This window comes from Schistocerca serialis, chromosome 10 (assembly GCF_023864345.2).
Source record: "Schistocerca serialis cubense isolate TAMUIC-IGC-003099 chromosome 10, iqSchSeri2.2, whole genome shotgun sequence".
Classification (NCBI taxonomy): domain Eukaryota; kingdom Metazoa; phylum Arthropoda; class Insecta; order Orthoptera; family Acrididae; genus Schistocerca; species Schistocerca serialis.
In genome coordinates, this window is record NC_064647.1 from 203,651,393 (window position 1) to 203,671,574 (window position 20,182).

General features: G+C 42.6%; 1 protein-coding gene across 1 annotated transcript in view; it reads right to left on the reverse strand.

Moving 5' to 3' along the window:
• Nucleotides 1-20,182, reverse strand: part of LOC126424692 (mast cell protease 1A-like) — a 78,343-nt gene that overhangs the window by 32,599 nt on the left and 25,562 nt on the right. The window contains exons 2-3 of the mRNA XM_050087418.1: nt 11,835-12,042; nt 774-918 (exon numbers count right to left, since the gene is read on the reverse strand). Of these exons, the coding sequence (XP_049943375.1) occupies nt 774-918; nt 11,835-12,042 (353 nt within the window). The remainder of the gene's footprint in view (nt 1-773; nt 919-11,834; nt 12,043-20,182) is intronic.

The window sequence follows — 20,182 nt, forward strand, 5'->3', positions numbered from 1 at the left end:
CATTGTCAATCAGAAACATTAATCTAAATCATTTCATATAATACTGACAACAACGCCTTTCTGTCAACTACAAAGCAGGGTTACGAAGAAAACAGTTATTTATATTATATATAGTTAAAAGGGGTATTGGAACTTTTCGGATACGCTGTTTATAGACACCTACCACCTAATATTTTGTGCCATTTCGGTAATGTACACAAGTCACCGGTGAGATTCTCAATAGTTTTAATGAAGTTAATTGCTTATGCAATAACTATAACTGGGGGACATCAGCATATAAGTAGTATTTACAGCAGGACGGAACCGATGTCACCCCACAACATACAATGAGAAGTGTATTGGTCTGAATTCTGTACAGTAGGATATGCCTGTGACTACATGTTTTCATTACGACTATGTCGGCCCAGACATAACCCATTGTTAGAAGTGTGTCATGTATGAACGAAAACTTTCATGGCACATGGAGAGAGAGTCGAGATGCTGAGTCTGATAAGTAAATGATAGTCAACTCTTACCTATAAATGGTTCACTTTACATTTTCAGAAACTGTTATCATCTTATTAAAACAAATGTGTTCTGATGTTTGCGAGAGCCTGACTGATCTTCGGCTACTATGTGATTCATCACTACTTTGACAGAAAGTTGGTCGTGATCTCTATTATCTGAGATGGCTACACCAACCTCAGCAACTGTGTATTGGTATTTTCTTGCAAATATTTAGGGTATCGAGCTGGACGTGAACGAACATCGACCAGAGAGTAGATGATACTCACGTCAGTGATGCCGCTGTACCCGCACTTGCTGCCATGCTCCATGAGGAAGCTGGCCCCTCTCAGGAGTCCTGTATCTGGTATCAGGTTCCTCCCACGTCGTCCGAAGCCCACTACGGTGCAAAGCTGCTTGAACCCTGGATCTAGCCTGCAATAAAGTGGACATTCACTGTGTGACAAATCTTCAGGTGGTGGTGTTCTGGTCTTCAGTCCAAAGACTGGTTTCATGCAAATCTTCACGATAGTCTATGGACTATTTGAACCTTTTTTTTTGTAGTATAGACTTGTTGTCTCTCTCTCCCCCCCCCCCCCCCTCCCTTTAATTTTCCTCCAAGCCCCCGCACTTCATTCGATCGCCAAATTAGCTATTCCTTGGAATCTCAGAATGTACCCTATCAACTGATCCCTTCTTTTAGTTAAGTTGCATTCTGAAGTTCTCTCTCCCCAATTCAGTTCTGTATCACTTCATTAGTCATTCGATCTCTTCATCTAACTATCTTCTGACCTCCCCTGTAGCACTATGATTCAAAAACTGCTGTTATTTTCTCATCTGACATATTTTTTGTCCAAATTTTACGGTGTTAGGTTACAATCCAAACATTTGGAGATTGACGGTACATTCAGCTAGTGGATAATTTCACATCTAAGCAAAAGAATGCAGGAAGTTTTACTTAGTAATTCAACTCATGTAGTCTACAGAGATAATGCTGACTGGGAGAGGGGGTGGGGGGAGAGATCACGAATGGGGTTCCCCAGGGCTCAGTCTTAGGTCCACTATTGTCCTTCAAATATATGTAAACGATATTTTCTCTAATATACAGCAAGCAAAATTCTTTTTGCGGAGGACGCTAGTATTTTAATCAGTCCAAGCACACATACACCAAACAGAAAAACAGTAAACAAGGTTCTTAAAAGTACCCATTTCTGCGAATGGTTTTACCCTCAATTTTAAAAAGGCACAACCCACTCAGTGCTGCACAGTTAGGGGTACTTGACTTATGATAAGTGTAATACGTCGTGACGAAATAATAAATATGGTGGAAACTTCAAAATTCTTAGGTGTTCCTATTGATGAGAATATTAACTGAAAAAAAAACACCTTTTGGAACTCCTAAACAAATTAGTTCAGCGACATTTGCGCTTAGAATCACACTCCTTGCAAATCTTTGGGAGAGACAAATCATTTAGCTGACATATTATGCGTATTTTCATTCATTAATGTCATATGAAATAATGCTCTGAGGTAACGGATCTTTAAGAAAGTTTTCATTGCACAGAAACCTGCTGTAAGAATAATATTTCATGCTCACCCACGATCGTATTGTGGATACCTGTTTAAGGAGTTGGGCATTCTGACTGCTTCACTGTATGTTTATTCCCTCATGATGTTTGTCGTAAGCAGTCCTCTAAAGTTCAAAAGAAAAATGATTTGTAGAATTATAATACCAGAAGCAAAAATGACTTTCATTACTCCACATTAAGGCTGTCTTCAGCACAAAAACGGGTGTACAATGCTGCAATAGAAAGTTTTTTTCACTTACCCAGTGATACAAAGCATCTGAAAGACAGAAAAGTAAAATTTGAAAACAAACTCAGAAAGTTTCTGCTTGAAAACTTCTATTCTTTAGAAGAATTTATATTGATGTAACGTGTAAGAAGTAGTGAATAGGAATTACTGTCTCACATCTGTATATCTTTTTTTTGTTATATAAAAAAAACTTAGAAATATTCAGAATGTAGCAATATGTACAAACTGATTTACGAAGTGAAGGGAAAATTACTATTTCCATATCATTACGATGCATCGTACAAAATGATCCATGGAACATGTAACTAATAACTAATTAACTGACTAACTGGCTTTGGTTCTTAAGAGACCTCCTGACACTTAAGTTTGTATTCTACGTTAACAGATTCCTCTCCCTCTTTCAAAAATGTTTTTCTTCTTATTTTGCTGCCTAAATAGCAAAATTCGTTTACCGCTTTTAGTGTCTGATTTCCTAAACTAATTTCTTCCACACTGCCTGCTTTAATTCGACTACATTTCATTACCCCTGTTTCACTTTTGTTGATGTTCATCATATAATGTATTTTGTGCGTGCTGCCCATTGCGCTAAAGTGCACTTCCAAGTCATTTTCCGTCTGACAGTATTACATGTGAACCGTGAAGTGTTCGTTGCACCTCCCTGAGCTTTGATTCCCTTTCCAAATTTCTTCTCCTTTTTCTTCACTGTTTTAATGATTTACAGACTGAAAAACATCGAGGAGTGGGTAAAACACAACCTTACACCTTCCTCGATGTGATTCTGAACATTTAAGCCCATTGAAAAGTGATACTAAACATTCCACATTTGCAGAATATCTCACTGAAAACAAACAACACCACAGGAGGCACATAAACTGATCATCAGATCCTGAAGTACATACACACAGTATGTTCCATTTATTAAAAATAGAAGAAACTCTCTGCATCCAAAAAACTATTACACAGGTCAAAAAAATTCATCAATGGCCAAACAGGACTCTGCAACAAAATATTTTCAGCACTGTAGGCGAATTATCAAACAACACTCAATAAACACACCACCTACCCACAAATAAACACTAACACACACACATACCCACAAATAAACAATACTCAATGGAATTCAAACTTCTCAGCTGACAATCGTCAACAAGACAGCGAAGCAAATGATTGGCAATAGCTTATGTGTAACGCAAATGTACGGTAGGAAGTCTTCAGCTCATTCGATACATACTCTTGCCCATTATCACGGAGATGACTTACTTTCAAATTGAAATGAGCTGTAAACATTGCTTCAAATTTTTGAAAAATTTTGGCACTTCTGTCTTTGCTTCTAGAAAATACACGCAAGTAAAATGAGTAAAGTCGTCAAGAAATGTCTAAACATACCTTTTAATATCATATCAGTTTCGAATAATTGGTCCAACTACATAACTGAATAAATTATAGTAGTTTGGTCGCTTTTACTTTTCATGTTTTATGTGGATGAGACGTCTGTTTCCCTTCAATACATGTATGACAAAAATTTTAATCTGACGTGTTAGATTTAAAGTTCATTCCGTCGGCTTGCTTCTGCAACTTACGAATATTATCGTAACTCAGATGAACCAACTATTCATCCCATAATTAAAAACGTCTGTGTTGGTGAAACTACATGACATTTAAGTCCCTTTGTATACAATTTAGTGAGTACATGTTTGACTCACTCCTTTGTGCAATGGCAAGAGCACATTGTTGTTCTGAAAAATACAAAAACTGCTAGCAAACCTTTTGATCCAAGTTTACGCACGGACAGCAGGTTTGCTGAGGTTTGGAACTGACAAAATATTTGTAATCGTACCATTTACACAACTCATAACTTCAATTTCACCGGCACATGTAACACATAGAAAGATTCCAGACTTAGTAACATTGATTTTAATTGAATACGGCAACGTTCTCATGTATGTCAATTGCATGTTGCTATTTTTTAAATGTTCTGTGGCTCCGGAATCCAAATGCCATTTAATTTGAGCCAGTGTTGACGAATTTTCATAACTAGTTGCTGAGAAACAGTAATTATTCTCTTCTCCATCTTGATCATTAGAAGTTGCTCTTATAGGTTTTTTTTCTGTGCTTTTTTTTATTTTAGACAATCTGACGTTTTATGTATATTCAATGCACAGTTATAGCATCGAAAAATAAAACGTTAGCACCTTTGCTATCTAATTGAATTCTGTTACCAGACTTCGATTTCTGTCCTAAATGCGACAAAAAAAACGTCGATAAGTTAATATGGTCTCCCTTGGGAACATCTTTTTTCTTCTTCTCTTATTCAAAAGTCTGTTCTTCGTGAAATTTAGAGTTAACGTGTCTGGTGATAGTATTTTTATCATATCCGCCGGCAATGTCAACAACAGATGACAAACAACAACGGTTTCTTCTAGTCTTGTTCCAGATGATCGAAACTCTCTAATTAAATTGTCGAATTGATTAAAATGATCAGTAAGCCAGTTACTTGTTGAGTCAAATTTCATCAGTAGCAAAGTTTTCCAAATTAACAAATAACTTGCAGTTCCTCTTGCCTCGTAAACAATGTTCAGCGACAGCCATAGATCAAACGGAGTGTCTTTGTCTTTGACATATTCCAGACAATTATCAGCAATTTTCTGTATGATTTGTGACATACATTTTTTTGTCACATTTCTTCAAAATTGCTGGAATAAGTTTATTTTACTTCACGTCTTTGGTCACAAACTTGTAGGTCCCCAGACTACCGGTTTCGGTCAGCAATGACCATCTTCAGGTCTGCTTTATTAAAAAAAAAAAAAAACAACAAATGTGAATACATAGGACACCTTTTTATAAAACAGACCTGAATATGGTCATGTTGTTGTTGTTGTTGTGGTCTTCAGTCCTGAGACTGGTTTGGTGCAGCTCTCCATGCAACTCTATCCTGTGCAAGCCTCTTCATCTCCCAGTATTTACTGTAAACTACGTCCTTCTGAATCTGCTTAGTGTATTCATCTCTTGGTCTCCCTCTACGATTTTTACCCTCCACGCTGCCCTCCAGTGCTAAATTTGTAATCCCTTGATGCCTCAGAATATGCCTTACCAACTGACCCCTTCTTCTTGTCAAGCTGTGCCACAAACTCCTCTTCTCCCCAATTCTATTCAATACCTCCTCATTAGTTATGTGATCTACCCATCTAATCTTCACATTCTTCTGTGGCACCACATTTCGAAAGCTTCTATTCTCTTCTTGTCCAAACTATTTATCGTCCATGTTTCACTTCCATACATGGCTACACTTCATACAAATACTTTCAGAAACGACTTCCTGGCACTTAAATCTATACTCAATACTTTTCTTTAGAAACACTTTCCTTACCATTGCCAGTGTACATTTTCTATCCTCTCTACTTCGACCATCATCAGGTATTTTGCTTCCCAAACAGCAAAACTCCTTTACTAGTTTAAGTGTCTCATTTCCTAATCAAATTCCCTCAGCATCACCTGAGTTAATTCGACTACATTCCATTATTCTTGTTTTGCTTTTGTTGATGGTCATTGCTGACCGAAACAGGTAGTCTGGGGACCTACAAGTTTTGACCATAGACGTGAAATAAAACAAATTTAGTCTACATTTTAGGGTCACTGTTCCATTCGTCACCATGTCGCAGGTTGTTCAAAATTGCCAACTGCGCGTTTTTCTTTGCGCGTACTTCTGCCTTATCATTCTCTTCAAATACGACCATTCCAGGATATTTCATTGTGATGAATTCCATAGATCCATCTCATGCAAAGTACCTCAGTTCTAAATTCCCAGTTCCATTGAACAACGGAATTTTATATTTCTCCACCTCATCAACCATGATCAACAGTGAAGTCTCATCCTTTATATTATACAAGTGAGTTATGTGTCCTGTAAATCAGCACAGCCTTGGGCCCATAACGTTATAAATCTAGAGAGCTGTGGGCATTCCTCAGGCACACGAATTATCAGTTTACTGGCATTAATAACGATTTATCAGATTACCTTCAGAAAACTTCTATTTACTTCTCAATAATCCCAAGAACATATTAACAACAGAATAAAAAAGGAACAAGGAAAATACTCCAAAAAAATTAATAGTTGTGTACAGAGATCTGAATTGCAACTCTCAGCATAAATGTACAGTGAAAAGTGCGTGTGACCCAGAGCAGTAAAACAACAACAGAATTCATCAATCAATTTGAGAAACCTTATGTAAACTCTGTTACAAAGGCACGACACAGTATATGAATAGCGTATCATACGAGACAGTTTTTCAAAACTAAAACTAACGAAGTTTTATTGGTGCCTTGTGATCGCTTTAAATGTAAAAGAAAGGACAAAGACACATTTAATAGCAAAATGCTAAGGAACAACAGCTGCTTTTTTTTATCCGAATGCATAGTTTAGCAGTTATATTAAAGACAAAAAAATTCAAAATACACATTGCCGCAACATCCCGTAGTTACTTATGTCTGCTCTGTCAATATAAAGTTGAGGCTGATTTCGTTTTGACAGCCACAGGATATAAATAGCCTTATGGAATATCGAGAGCTTCAAGAGGTCGAAACATCTCTGACACCAGGGACAGGATCCTTTGGGGAGTAAAAGCGGAGATGATGATGATGTTGGTTTGTGGGGAGCTCAACATCATGGTCATCAGCGCCCGTACGAGTTCCCAATCTTTCCATGTCCAGTCTCGCGACGTCTCGAATGATGATAAGATTATGATGAGGTGATGGGACAACGCAAACACCCAGTTCCCGAGCGGAGATAAACTCCGACCCCGTCGGGAATCGAACCCGAAAAGGCGGAGATGAACAGTGCGTTCTTGACGTTGTAACGGCGTGGCAGTTCTGTAAGCTCGCTCTATGCAATAAAAAAATTCATGTATAATTTCATCATACATCATTCACTAGTGGTTCTCGTACACCTTAGTACCCTATTTCCATAGCCTAATGTATGTTTTACACATTATATATGAAGAGTCAAAGAAACTGATACATCTGCCTAATATCGTGTAGGGTCCCCGCGAGCACACAGAAGTGCCGCAACACGACGTGGCATGGATTCGACTATTGTCTGAAATATTGGTAGAACGAATTGACACCATGAATCCTGCAAGGCTGTCCATAAATCCATAAAGGTACGAGGGGTTGGAAGACTCTTCTGAACAGCACGTTCAAGGCATCCCAGATATGCTCAATGTTCATGTCTGTAGAGTTTGGTGGGCAGCGGAAGTGTTTAAACTCAGAAAAGTGCTCCTGGAGCCACCCTGTAGCAGTTCTGGACGCGTGGGGTGTAGCATTGTCCTGCTGGAATTGCCCAAGTCCGTCGGAATGTACAATGGACATGAATGGATGCAGGTGATCAGACAGAATGCTTACGTACATGCCACCTGTCAGAGTCGTATCTAGAAGTATCGGGGGTCCCATATCACTCCAACTGCACTCGCTCCACATCATTACAGAGGCTCCACCAGCTTGAACAGTCCCCTGCTGAAATGCAAGGTCCATGGATTCATGAGGTTGTCTTCATACCCGTACACGTCCGTCCACTCAATACAATACGAAACGAGATTCGTTCGACCAGGTAACATGTTTCCAGTCATTAGCAGTCCAATGTCCGTGTTGACGGGCCCAGGCGAGGCGTAAGGCTTTGTGTCGTGCAGTCATCAAGTGCACACGAGTGCACCTTCTGCTCCGAAAGCCCATATCGATAACGTTTCGTTGAATGGTTCGCACGCTGACACTTTTCGGTGGCCCAGCAATATGCGGAAAGGTTGCACTTCTGTCACATTGAACAGTTCTCTTCAGTCGTCATTGGTCCCATTCTCGCAGGACCTTTTTCCGGCCGCAGCGATGTCGGAGGTTTGGTGTTTTACCGGATTCCTGATGTTCACTGTGCACTCGTGAAATGGTAGTACGGGGGAATCCCCACTTCATCGCTACCTCAGAGATGCTGTGTCCCATGGCTTGCGGGCCGACTATAGTACCACGTTGAAACTCACTTAACTCTTGATAACCCGCCAATGTAGCAGCACTAACCGATCTAACAACTGCGCCAGACACTTGTTGTCTTATACAGGTGTTGCCGACAGCAGCGCCGTGTTGTGCCCGTTCATATATCCCTGTATTTTAATACGCATGCCTTACCAGTTCCTTTGGCGATTCAGTGTGTAACGGCTTTATTTCTGTCACCTATATATCGATCGATGTCGAAAGGGCAATTTCGAGAAACGATATTATTAACCCGCAAAAAAATTCTTGTTCTCTGGAGAAGATGCACACGCACAAATTTTAGTCTCTGCCGATTCCGTATTTTAAAAAAATGGCTCTGAGCACTATGCGACTTAACTTCTGAGGCAGGATTCGAACCTGCGACCGTAGCGGTCGCTCGGTTCCAGACTGTAGCGCCTAGAACCGCACGGCCACTCCGGCCGGCTCCGTATTTTAAAACCAATTTTCTTGCAATAACTTAATATCTTGGAAGCACATTCGGCCGCCATTTTCTTAGGCACTGGCTACTGTGAGTATCTTTGAACGCATTTTTTGTTACCGCTTGCCATAGTTACACCACGGAATAACATAATTTGCCATCCTTGTAATTGAATGCTAAAGTACATTATGGTTTGGGCAAGCTAAGCTCACACCAGGACTAGAACTAAAGCTGGATTTGTCCAGTAAAACACAAGTATAGGGTGAACATTAATGAAACCGACAAACTACAGGGAAACCGACAAACTGCAGGGATCGGTCCTGATGCGTCGTTGCCACAACAGATGGCACTGACGAATGAACTTTCCTCTGACCACGTGCTGTGTGTTCCTTGTGTGCTGCAGGATGTGTGATTGACGCAGGGTTCTGTAAAGAGGAGTGAGGACAGAATTCCTATCATTGAGATTGACTGGTGCAAAAACCATCAACACAATCGTTCCTGTAGAGACAAATCCAACGCTAATAATCCTTGCACTCATTGGAGGTGATAGGGATAGTTGAATAAATATCATCGTACTTTACGTTACACCGCTATGGACGTCCTATCACCCTCACCCCCACCCTTAAGTACCTTGGCGTCACCCTTGACTGTCACCCCTCCTGGACCCCCCATCTCCGGACAATCCAAGCCAAGGTACGCTCCCGACTCCGTCTCCTCAAGCTCCTTTCTGACCGTACATGGGGTCTGGACCCCTCCACCATCCTCGACACCTACAAATCCCTCATCCGCCCTATCCTCTGCTACGCCCACCCTGCCTGGATCTCCGCTCTCCCTACCTTTTACAAATCCCTTCAGATCCTAGAATGCCATGCTCTTCGCATCGCCTATCGTATCTGTCTCCCCTCCCCCATGCGGATCCTGTATGGGCTTATCCCATTGCCCCACTTCCTCCTTTTCCTCGAACGTATATGTATCCTCTACACCTCCCATAATCTAGATCCCCCTCACCCGCTTGTCTCTCCCATCCTCTCCCACCCCCATCCGCTGCCGCGCCTGTATTCCCACGTCCTACCTGCTCTCCATCTCCACTCTCCTTACCCTCCCCCAAGGAGGCTTCCACCAGCTCCCCCTCCCTGATGATGCCCTCATCCCCTCCATCTACCCCTCCTATCAACTTTGATCCTCCTCTTCCACTTCCTGTGGTTTTTTCCCTCAGGGCACCCTCTCTCCCTTCTCTCCTCCTCCCTTCCTCCCCCGGGTTCCCCTACCCCCCATACCTTCTTTACTCCCCCCATTTCCTCTGCCACTGGCATCCCCACTCTCCCCTCTCCCTCCTCCCCCACGTTTCTCCCCTTTTGGCAGGTCCCCGGACTCGCACACGTTAAGTGGACATTACCGTGCCAGAGATCATCGCCATCGGTTTTGTCTGTGTCCCGTTGTGTTTGTGCTTCAGTGTTTTGCTGCCCACGCTCCTTCGTTCACGTGTGTTATCTAAATCATCAGCGTTTGTGTACAGTGCTGACAGTTTTCTTGTTTTTCTTTGCATGTGAACAGCTTCATGTTTTTGAATTATTATGTCTATTGTTTTTTAAACACTGTTATGTTACTTTTGTGCCTTCATTTTTTTCTCTTATTGTACTGCTTGTGGCTGAAGAGCGGAGTAAAGTTGCCGCTGCCAGCCCACCTTGTATGAGGTGTAAAATGACAAAGAAAGAAAAAGCATTACACCGCCCCCCCTGACCACCCCCCCTGCCCTTTGCTGTGCCTCTATTGCTGTATCCCTCCCTCTCTCCACCTCCACATCAGGGCAATTTCCAGTGCCTCCCCCTCCCAGTTGATGAACTTCGCAGTGACATCTACCCTTCCTTCCAACTATAACCTGGCCTTGTTCCCCTCCCTCCCCAGGGCTCCCCTTTTCCTCTCCCCTCCTTCTCCCAGAGCGGATTTTCCTCCTTCCCCCCCTCCCCCTGAGCCCTTGCACCCCATCCTTGCCTCTTTCCTTCCCACATCCCTCCCTACCTGGCCGTCTTCAGCGCGCCCCCGCTCATCTCCCCCGTCTCTACCCCTCCCTCCCTCCCTTCTTCCGGTCTCCCTCATCTCCTTGCACCTGGCAGATCTTTCGTTTTGATCATCGTCAGTGTGCCACATCAGTGTTGTGTTTAGTGCTGTTTCTCCTGTGCGTCGAGAGGTGTGATTTTAATTGTTTGCTGGCCTTGTACTTAGTGTTACTTTCAGTGTTTCTTATGTGCTACACCATCCAACGAGACTTTTATGCTCCGGTCATACTGCGCCTTGTGTTCTTTTAATTGTCCCAGTGTGTAGTTTTTGTGTGCGCTACTTTTTACGGTTTTTATAGCCATTTTACAGTCGCCCCTTTTTTGTCTATTGTCTTCCACGACGTCCCCCTTTTTTATATCTATGTTGACCGTGTTTTCTCCTTTGATATTTTTAAATGTCTTCTATTGTTTGTTCTATGTCTTTCAATTGAAGAGCAGTACATGTGCTGCTGCCAACCCTCCCCAATGTGGAACTGAAATACAATAAAGGGAAAAAAAAGCGTTACACCATGTAGGTGGGTCAATTTCCCAGAGCTTGTACTAGGGTTCTTCTCAGTATCCTGTAGAACCCGGTGTTCCCAATGTGGTGTATGCACAGTCCGCAGCATTAATGCGCGTTCGTCTTTCTGAAAGGACCCATGATCACACAAATGCTCAAAAAGGGCTTGAAATGTTGTGTCATGTGGTTGGTGTCTGCGAGAGTATTTGTTTCGGTATAGCCGTGCTGCTTCTCGACCATTTCCATCTGCCTGACCATGCACAAACACCGTCTCAGATTGTTCCCGATATGAACAACGGACCATTCTGCTGCTTACAGCACTATGAGTCAATCACACAGCTTGCAAACACAAGGAACACACGGCACCTGGTAAGAGGAAATGCTGTTGCCCGCACCATCTACTGTGGCAGTGATGCACTTCCGGACACATGTTTGTAGGACCTTTTTTCCCTCCGTTTACAGTCGAGAATCTGTCCCTGCAGTTTGTTTTCTTAATCTCCATTTCGTATAAATATTTCCAGTGGTTACTTACGTCCTCTCCTCAGTGATGGGAATAACTGTGACGTAACCAACGACGGAAGTGAAGCCCCTCCACACACGCACCATCATGATGTCGTGGTCCTTGTGGTCAGGAGTCGGAGGTATGTAACTCTTCGCATCCCTGACAATGCGTATCTGGACGTAGTACTTTGTGAACACCTTGTCTGTCGTGAAGTCCACGTCACCAGCGAATATCACGCCTGTGAAAGAAGAGACCGGCTGGCTGCTTCAGGGGCAAAACACAGAGTTGCTTGGCGCAGACACAGCGTCAAGCTCTATATTGGCTGTCTACTAACGTGCGAAAAAAAGGCAAGCAGAGACCAATGAAACACACACATAATCATAATGTAAATATGTGAACTTGACTGGAATATTCTCTTTCAAATTCTGAAGGTGGCAGGGGTAAAATACAGGGAGCGAAAGGCTTATTTACAATTTGTACAGAAACCAGATGGCAGTTATAAGAGTCGAGGGGCATGTTAGGGAAGCAGCGGTTGGGAAGGGAGTGAGACAGGGTTGTAGCCTCTCCCCGATGCTATTCAATCTGTATATTGAGCAAGCAGTAAAGGAAACAAAAGAAAAAATCTGAGTACGAATTAAAATCCATGGAGAAGAAATAAAAACTTTGAGGTTCGCCGATGACATTGTAATTCTGTCAGAGACAGCAAAGGATCTGGAAGAGCAGTTGAACGGAATGGATAGTGTCTTGAAAGAGGGATATAAAATGAACGTCAACAAAAACAAAACGAGGATAATGGAATGTAGTCGAATTAAGTTAGGTGATTCCGAGGGAATTAGATTAGGAAATGAGTAACTTAAAGTAGTAAATGAGATTTGCTATTTCAGAAGCAAAATAACTGACGATGGTCGAAATAGAGAGGACATAAAATGTAGACTGGCAATGGCAAGGAAAGCGTTTCTAAGAACAGAATTTTGTTAACATCGAGTATAGATTTAAGCGTCAGGAAGTTTTTCTGGAAATATTTGTACCGAGTGTAGCCATGTATGGAAGTGAAACATGGACGATAAATAGTTTAGACAAGAAGAGAATACAAGCGTTCGAAATGTGGTGTTACAGGAGAATGCTGAAGATTAGATGGGTAGACCACGCAACTAATGAGGAGGTACTCAATAGAAGCTGGAAGAACAGAAAATTGTGGCACAACTTGACTAGAAGAAAGGATCGGTTGGTAGGATGCATTCTGAGGCATCAAGGAATAACCAATTTAGTACTGGAGGGAACTGTGTGGGGTAAAATTCATATAGGGAGACCACGGGATAAATACACTAAGCGGATTCAGAAGGATGTAGGTTGCAGTAGTTACTCAGAGATGGTGAGGTGGTCGTAAGGTCTTATGGGACCAAACTGCAGAGGTCATCGGTCCCTAAGCCTACACACTACTTAATCTAATTTAAACTAACGTATGTTATGGACAACACACACACCCATGCCCGAAGGAGGACTCGAACCTCCGATGTGGGGAGCCGCATGGACAGTGACAATGCATCTGAGACCACGCGGCTACCCGCATGGCGATGATGACGCTTGCAGGTGTTAGAGTAGCATGGAGAGCTGCATCAAACCAGTCACTGGACTTAAGACCACAACAACGGTGAACATTGAAAATTGTAGTACCTAGTTTATAATATTAATTATACAAGGATGCCGATGAAATTTACACAATTCGAAACGTACACACCAAAGTGTGTACCTTTCGATTGTGTCATAGATGTGTACAAAAAAAATCATTATTACGTTACATCTATAGCCGCTCAAAGAGTAAGAGGAAGCAGATACGCACACATGAGAAACGTTTTCCCGTCTCTCACACTTTTATCAGCTTTCAGCGTGCATATGGATTAGGGGCTCTATGTAGTAGAAATTGCACGCTAAAGTAAAAACGCGTGAAATCGAATTCTAGGGATATTCGTGTTTAAATGCTGCAGATCGATCATTTGCCATAACACACGCATACTGGACAGTTACAATGCCACAACTGCTAGGTTGTTGATGTTGCCAGCAGTAGAAAACAAAACATAGTACTAACATATCCTGGAGGCCAATATATACTACGGTTACACGAGGGACATCTTCCAAAAGGGGGAAACAGAACTTCGGAAACTGTCTTGCACTGTCATTTTTATATGTTAAGGTCTGAAAGGGATTCGCTAGCTTAGTTAAATATGGTGTCTGTAAAAATGCTGAGTGTTAGGACAATGTGTGTTCTGGCCCACTCTGCATAGTTGCCAGATGTATCCAAGATGACGCCGATGATGTCATCCAAGATGGCTGAGTGTAGACTTGGCAACAATGGGTGATGTCATCCAAGATGGAGGCTGTGACGTCATTCAAGATGACAGAGTTTGGCGGGAAGTTTGAATTTTGGTGGGAAAGTGCCACATCCCCCTCCGCTCCTCTCCTTTCAGAAAAATGAAGCGAAGTTCAAATTCCAACAGGATAATGCATCACACCCTGGATATCTCTACTAAGCAAAGAAAATCGCAGGAAAATAGCTCACTTGGCCTACCTCCAGTAACCTAAGTCACCCAATCGCCACTTATTCCTATGAACTGGCGCCAAGTTTGAATTTTGGCCATAAACAAAAGTCAGTTCGCATATATATAGCATATATATAGCGCGAAAGAAAAGACATTTGGACTAACCTCAGTCACCCGAACGCAACCTCCTCCGAAGGATTTCTCAGAAAAGGACTTGGACATAAGTCTTTATTTAAACAATTCCATGCAGTGTGGCCATCCAGGTCCGCACATCGCCACTACCAGAGGGCACTCTCGTCTGTGATGTAATCCAAGATGGCGGTACCCTGTGTGTTCACCACACGGTCCAGAGCCCAACTGACTTAGTACACATTGTTACTGTCAGAGGGCGCTACTGTGACATCAGATGATGACGCAAGTACCGCTATCCAAGATGGCGACAAACAGTGTGTTCACAAAGAGCTCCAGACTCCAACTGACTTAGTACACAGTAACAGCACCAGATTGTGCTGTCGTCTGTAATGTCATCTGATGACATGACTACCATTATTCAAGATGGCGGCATACAATGTGTTCAACACGAAGCCTAGTACATATTGACACCACCAGAGTGCGCTACTGTGGACTTGGAATGAATTTTCGCGAATGCCATGCCCACGTGTACGTGGATGGAAATAGTTAAAGTCCCCACCACGTTCCTCAACCGACCGCCACACCCCTTTGCCGACCAATGTTGTCAGGCTACCATACACTAAAGTGCACTAACGTGAACTAAAGTGTACTAATGTGCGCAGTGCATGACGTCATCCAAGGTGGTGGGAAAACAACTCTCTCTATGATGGACACCTTTATTACTTTTCAAGCAATGTCCCCACCATGAGATCTAGGCTCCAACTGTCCTAGTACACATTACTACCACCAGAGGGTACCATCATCCCTCCTGTGACCAAATCCGAGATGGTGGCCTGTAGGGCGAAAATGGGGCGAAAAGGACTCAGCCAGTGCTGGGCTGCTGTATAGAGTAAGGAAGGAGAGCACTCTATTTATTTTGAAACAATTTATTTAGGGAATGAGTATATTTATCACACTGACTCAAATCACTAGCCCTGATGTGCTTGGGGACACAATAAATAGTACGCAGACTCGCAAACAACTCCTAGTTTTCCGGAATAATTTCAGTACAGACCAGTAAACTGTTCCTAAATAATCCAGTACACAGATGTGCAGACACGAACTCAACTCGTAACCTGTCCAAATAGCACATAGCACAGCCTACAGGCCCACTCGCAAAATAATGCAACAGACAGGCATTCAACAGGTGCCACGGCCCCCGCGAAGTGATGCAGCCATCAGCTGTCACAGCACACAAAGACGTCCGTTCAGGACTGCATGCACTGTCAGAGCCGCGACCCGCCACTGGACACAGGGGAAATTTGTCTCTATTTCCAAGTATACAGTCATGGTTATAATGACGTCACAGAACTTCAAGGCACGTTCACGTCTGTCCCATACTCGAGACACCTCAAGGCATCACTTGTCTTTACCACTGATGACAGAATAGCACAGACTGCTTTCCCCTTAGCGTTTGCAAGGGACCATGCGTGACGTGTTCAGCCATGCATACCTGCCCCAGAATGTCTCACACCTCACCTCGCCACAAAACGTCCACGTGGCGACTCACCATCTAAAACGTTCTCAATGTTATTCTCACGTCACATGGCTTTGTAAAAAATAACAGCCAAGTCGACCTCTCGGGAATTGTATAGTGTCCCAGAAATAGACAACGCTCGCTTTCTTGATGTCTCAGCTTGTATGCACGAAAATTCTTACCCTAACAGAACCTGTTTACGGAAATAACGCCGAATGCAGTCTTCCTTGTGGACCTAACGTGCTACCCATCCTGCTCTCAACATACGCAAATGATCTCACTGCTATGTAGAGGCTCCTATACCGCAGGACAAAGGACGTGAATGAATCGAGCATTATGATTGGCTCCTATCGAATTTACCCATCGAATTACTGATGCCGCCGGTATCGAAGCACCGTTGATCTCTTCTTTCTCTGACTTTCAGTGGTAAAATTATTTTGCACAGATCGTTAAAATGCATTGACAGTCAAACGCATAAACTTTTCTATAGATCATCAAATACGAGTACATACGAGATTCACAAGGATATTGGAAGCCAGGAACATATCTACCAGTGTAACTACAATTAAATATAACGATTGCTGCTACAGTCTGACACCGATCGTTGTACAGTTAATGTCTCCTCTTGACAGCGGTGCTTCTGGGACCAATTTCATTATCTATAGCACACGTAATTTCCCAGGTAAAAAGTCTCTCGTGGTTATCGATGTGCTGAATCTATACATCCCTCACGATAGGACACACAGTCAGCCTCTCTAGTCATGCCACAGCATAAACCATACTAAATTTACAATGCAATATATACACATTCACCACAAGATAAGCCACAGTAACTTTACAATGCAATATACACACATTTTACACAAACAGTGCAGTCATCTTTTATATCTGTACAGCACCCGAAAAAATTATGGTGTACCTGCACTCACACAGGCTGTATGTCACGATGCTCCCCAGTCCTAGGAAAGCACCGTCAGCGTGTTCTTTCTTTCTACAGACGTGACATTCAGCGCCATACAAAATCATCCCTTTTACATCAGAGCACCCTCAGCGGACTGAAGTCACTCTCAGAACTCTTCTACAAATTCGAGATCGTTTCCCCTCGGCACAACCGCGTTACTGTTTCTGCTCCTTGCTTGCTAGCTTTTCTACAGACATTTCCAGACTCGGGGATTACAAGAACACAGGTATTTTCGCCATAGTATTATACCATTTTCACGGCTCTTCTCGATATGAAGCACTAGGCGGTATTCTACCTATGGATACCGCAACTTAATTCCCAAGATATAGGCTGGAAATTATTTATCTACAAACTCCAAACTTTAGCGAGGTGCAGCATGCTGTAAACCACTGAGTAGCTTGAAACAAATAGAGGAAACTGATATTTCCACTCTCGAAAACCGAAGTAGGTGATACAACATATTCCAAATCACCCATACAATTTACCAGTCAACTAAGCTCTTTCTGATGTCTAGAGAACAGGCAAATGTGTCTTCCACACACCACAATCGATCTTCTCTCAACTAAATAATAGCGCGAAATGTGCACAAGCAGTCAATTGAAGAATTTACGTGGGAGGGAATAAGCGCAAATGCACAATCTTCTCAAATTTCCACATGATCACGAAAGCCACCCAACACATAGTAAGTATTAGTTCGCTATTTGGTCGTCTAGAAGAGGGCAAAGTTAACTCAGATACATTCCTACACTCCAACAGGCCTCTGCATTCGGACAGCTGCTGCCGTTAATGGGAAAGGTGAATCATTCCCACCACAGGCCATGCATACACGGAATTATGCCAGAAAACCGGTCACATTTTATCATTATACTTAAAATTATTGGAAACAGGTTGGAGACTATGGGTCAAGCTGCTGGAAAACCATTCTGGAATGTAATTAGCAGTCTTCGAAAGGGAGGTAAGAAGGAAATGACAAGTATTTTGGACAGGTCAGGAAAACTGCTGGTGAATCCTGAGGATGCCTTGGGCAGATGGAGGGAATATTTTGAAGAGTTGCTCAATGTAGGTGAAAATGCGATCAGTAATGTTTCAGATTTCGAGGTAGAATGGGATAGTAATGATGATGGAAATAGGATCACATTTGAGGAAGTGGAAAAAATGGTCAATAGATTGCAGTGCAATAAAGCGGCTGGGGTGGATGAAATTAAGTCGGAACTCATCAAATACAGTGGAATGTCAGGTCTTAAATGGCTACACAGGATAATTGAAATGGCCTGGGAGTTGGGACAGGTTCCATCAGACTGGACAAAAGCAGTAATCACACCAATCTTTAAACATGGAAACAGAAAAGATTGTAACAACTACAGAGGTATCTCTTTAATCAGCGTTGTGGGTAAAATCTTCTCAGGTATTATTGAAAGGAAAGTGCGAGTATTAGTTGAGGACCAATTGGATGAAAATCAGTGTGGGTTTAGGCCTCTTAGAGGTTCTCAGGACCAGATCTTTAGCTTACGGCAAATAATGGAGAAGTGTTATGAGTGGAACAGGGAATTGTATCTATGCTTTATAGATCTAGAAAAGGCATATGACCGGGTTCCTAGGAGGAAGTTATTGTCTGTTCTACAAAATTATGGAATAGGAGGCAAACTTTTGCAAGCAATTAAAGGTCTTTACATGGATAGTCAGACAGCAGTTCGAGTTGACGGTAAATTGAGTTCATGGTTCAGAGTAGTTTCAGGGGTAAGACAAGGCTGCAACCTGTCTCCACTGTTGTTCATATAATTTATGGATCATATGTTGAAAACAATAGACTGGCTGGGTGAGATTAAGATATGTGAACACAAAATGAGCAGTCTTGCATATGCGGATGACTTAGTTGTGATGGCAGATTCGATTGAAAGTTTGCAAAGTAATATTTCAGAGCTAGATCAGAAATGTAAGGACTATGGTATGAAGATTAGGATCTCCAAAACGAAAGTAATGTCAGTGGGAAAGAGATATAAACGGATTGAGTGCCAAATAGGAGGAACAAAGTTAGAACAGGTGGACGGTTTCAAGTACTTAGGATGCATATTCTCACAGGATGGCAACATAGTGAAAGAACTGGAAGCGAGGTGTAGCAAAGCTAATGCAGTGAGCGCTCAGCTACGATCTACTCTCTTCTGCAAGAAGGAAGTCAGTACCAAGACTAAGTTATCTGTGCACCGTTAAATCTTTCGACCAACTTTGTTGTATGGGAGCGAAAGCTGGGTGGATTCAGGTTACCTTATCAACAAGGTTGAGGTTACGGATATGAAAGTAGCTAGGATGATTGCAGGTACTAGTAGATGGGAACAATGGCAGGAGGGTGTCCACAATGAGGAAATCGAAGAAAAACTGGGAATGAACTCTATAGATGTAGCAGTCAGGGCGAACAGGCTTAGATGGTGGGGTCATGTTACACGCATGGGAGAAGCAAGGTCACCCAAGAGACTCATGGATTCAGCAGTATAGGGTAGGAGGAGTCGGGGCAGACCGAGGAGAAGGTACCTGGATTCGGTTAAGAATGATTTTGAAGTAATAGGTTTAACATCAGAAGAGGCACCAATGTTAGCACTGAATAGGGGATCATGGAGGAACTGTATAAGGGGGGCTATGCTCCAGACTGAACGCTGAAAGGCATAATCAGTCTTAAATGATGATGATGATGATGATGACTTAAAATTAAATTTTACGATCGCGGTCTCAATTGAACGACATTCGACAATGAGCGAAGTATCGGAAATACACCTTGCTGACGGCTGTGGCTCTGGAAATAGAGATATCTGTACCATTCTTATGACGACATATTTCTCCCTTTGCTATCGCACTATTCCACGTCAAATCCATACCTTCCTTATGACTGGACATAGTCATTTCCTTTGCACATGTCGGAACACAAACACATACCTTATATGCGTGATGCTCAAGGCGAACCTATCACACATCCCCTACTACTACGTATACTACTTCGTCAGTAACTGATTGCCAGCGATGTGAAATAATACTGACCGAAAATCGACGATGCGTGGACATTCCTCATACGTTTTCTTGCGAGTGATACCACTGTGTCCCAGAAAGAGAGGCGTAATCATATTACAGCCAGCGAGATGTTAAAAAGAAGAACCATATTACCATCACAAGCGCTCTTTGTTCTACAGGTGCATACAAGTATCCATGTTAAAAGCTATACCCGCTTCACAAATCGAGGTATGGC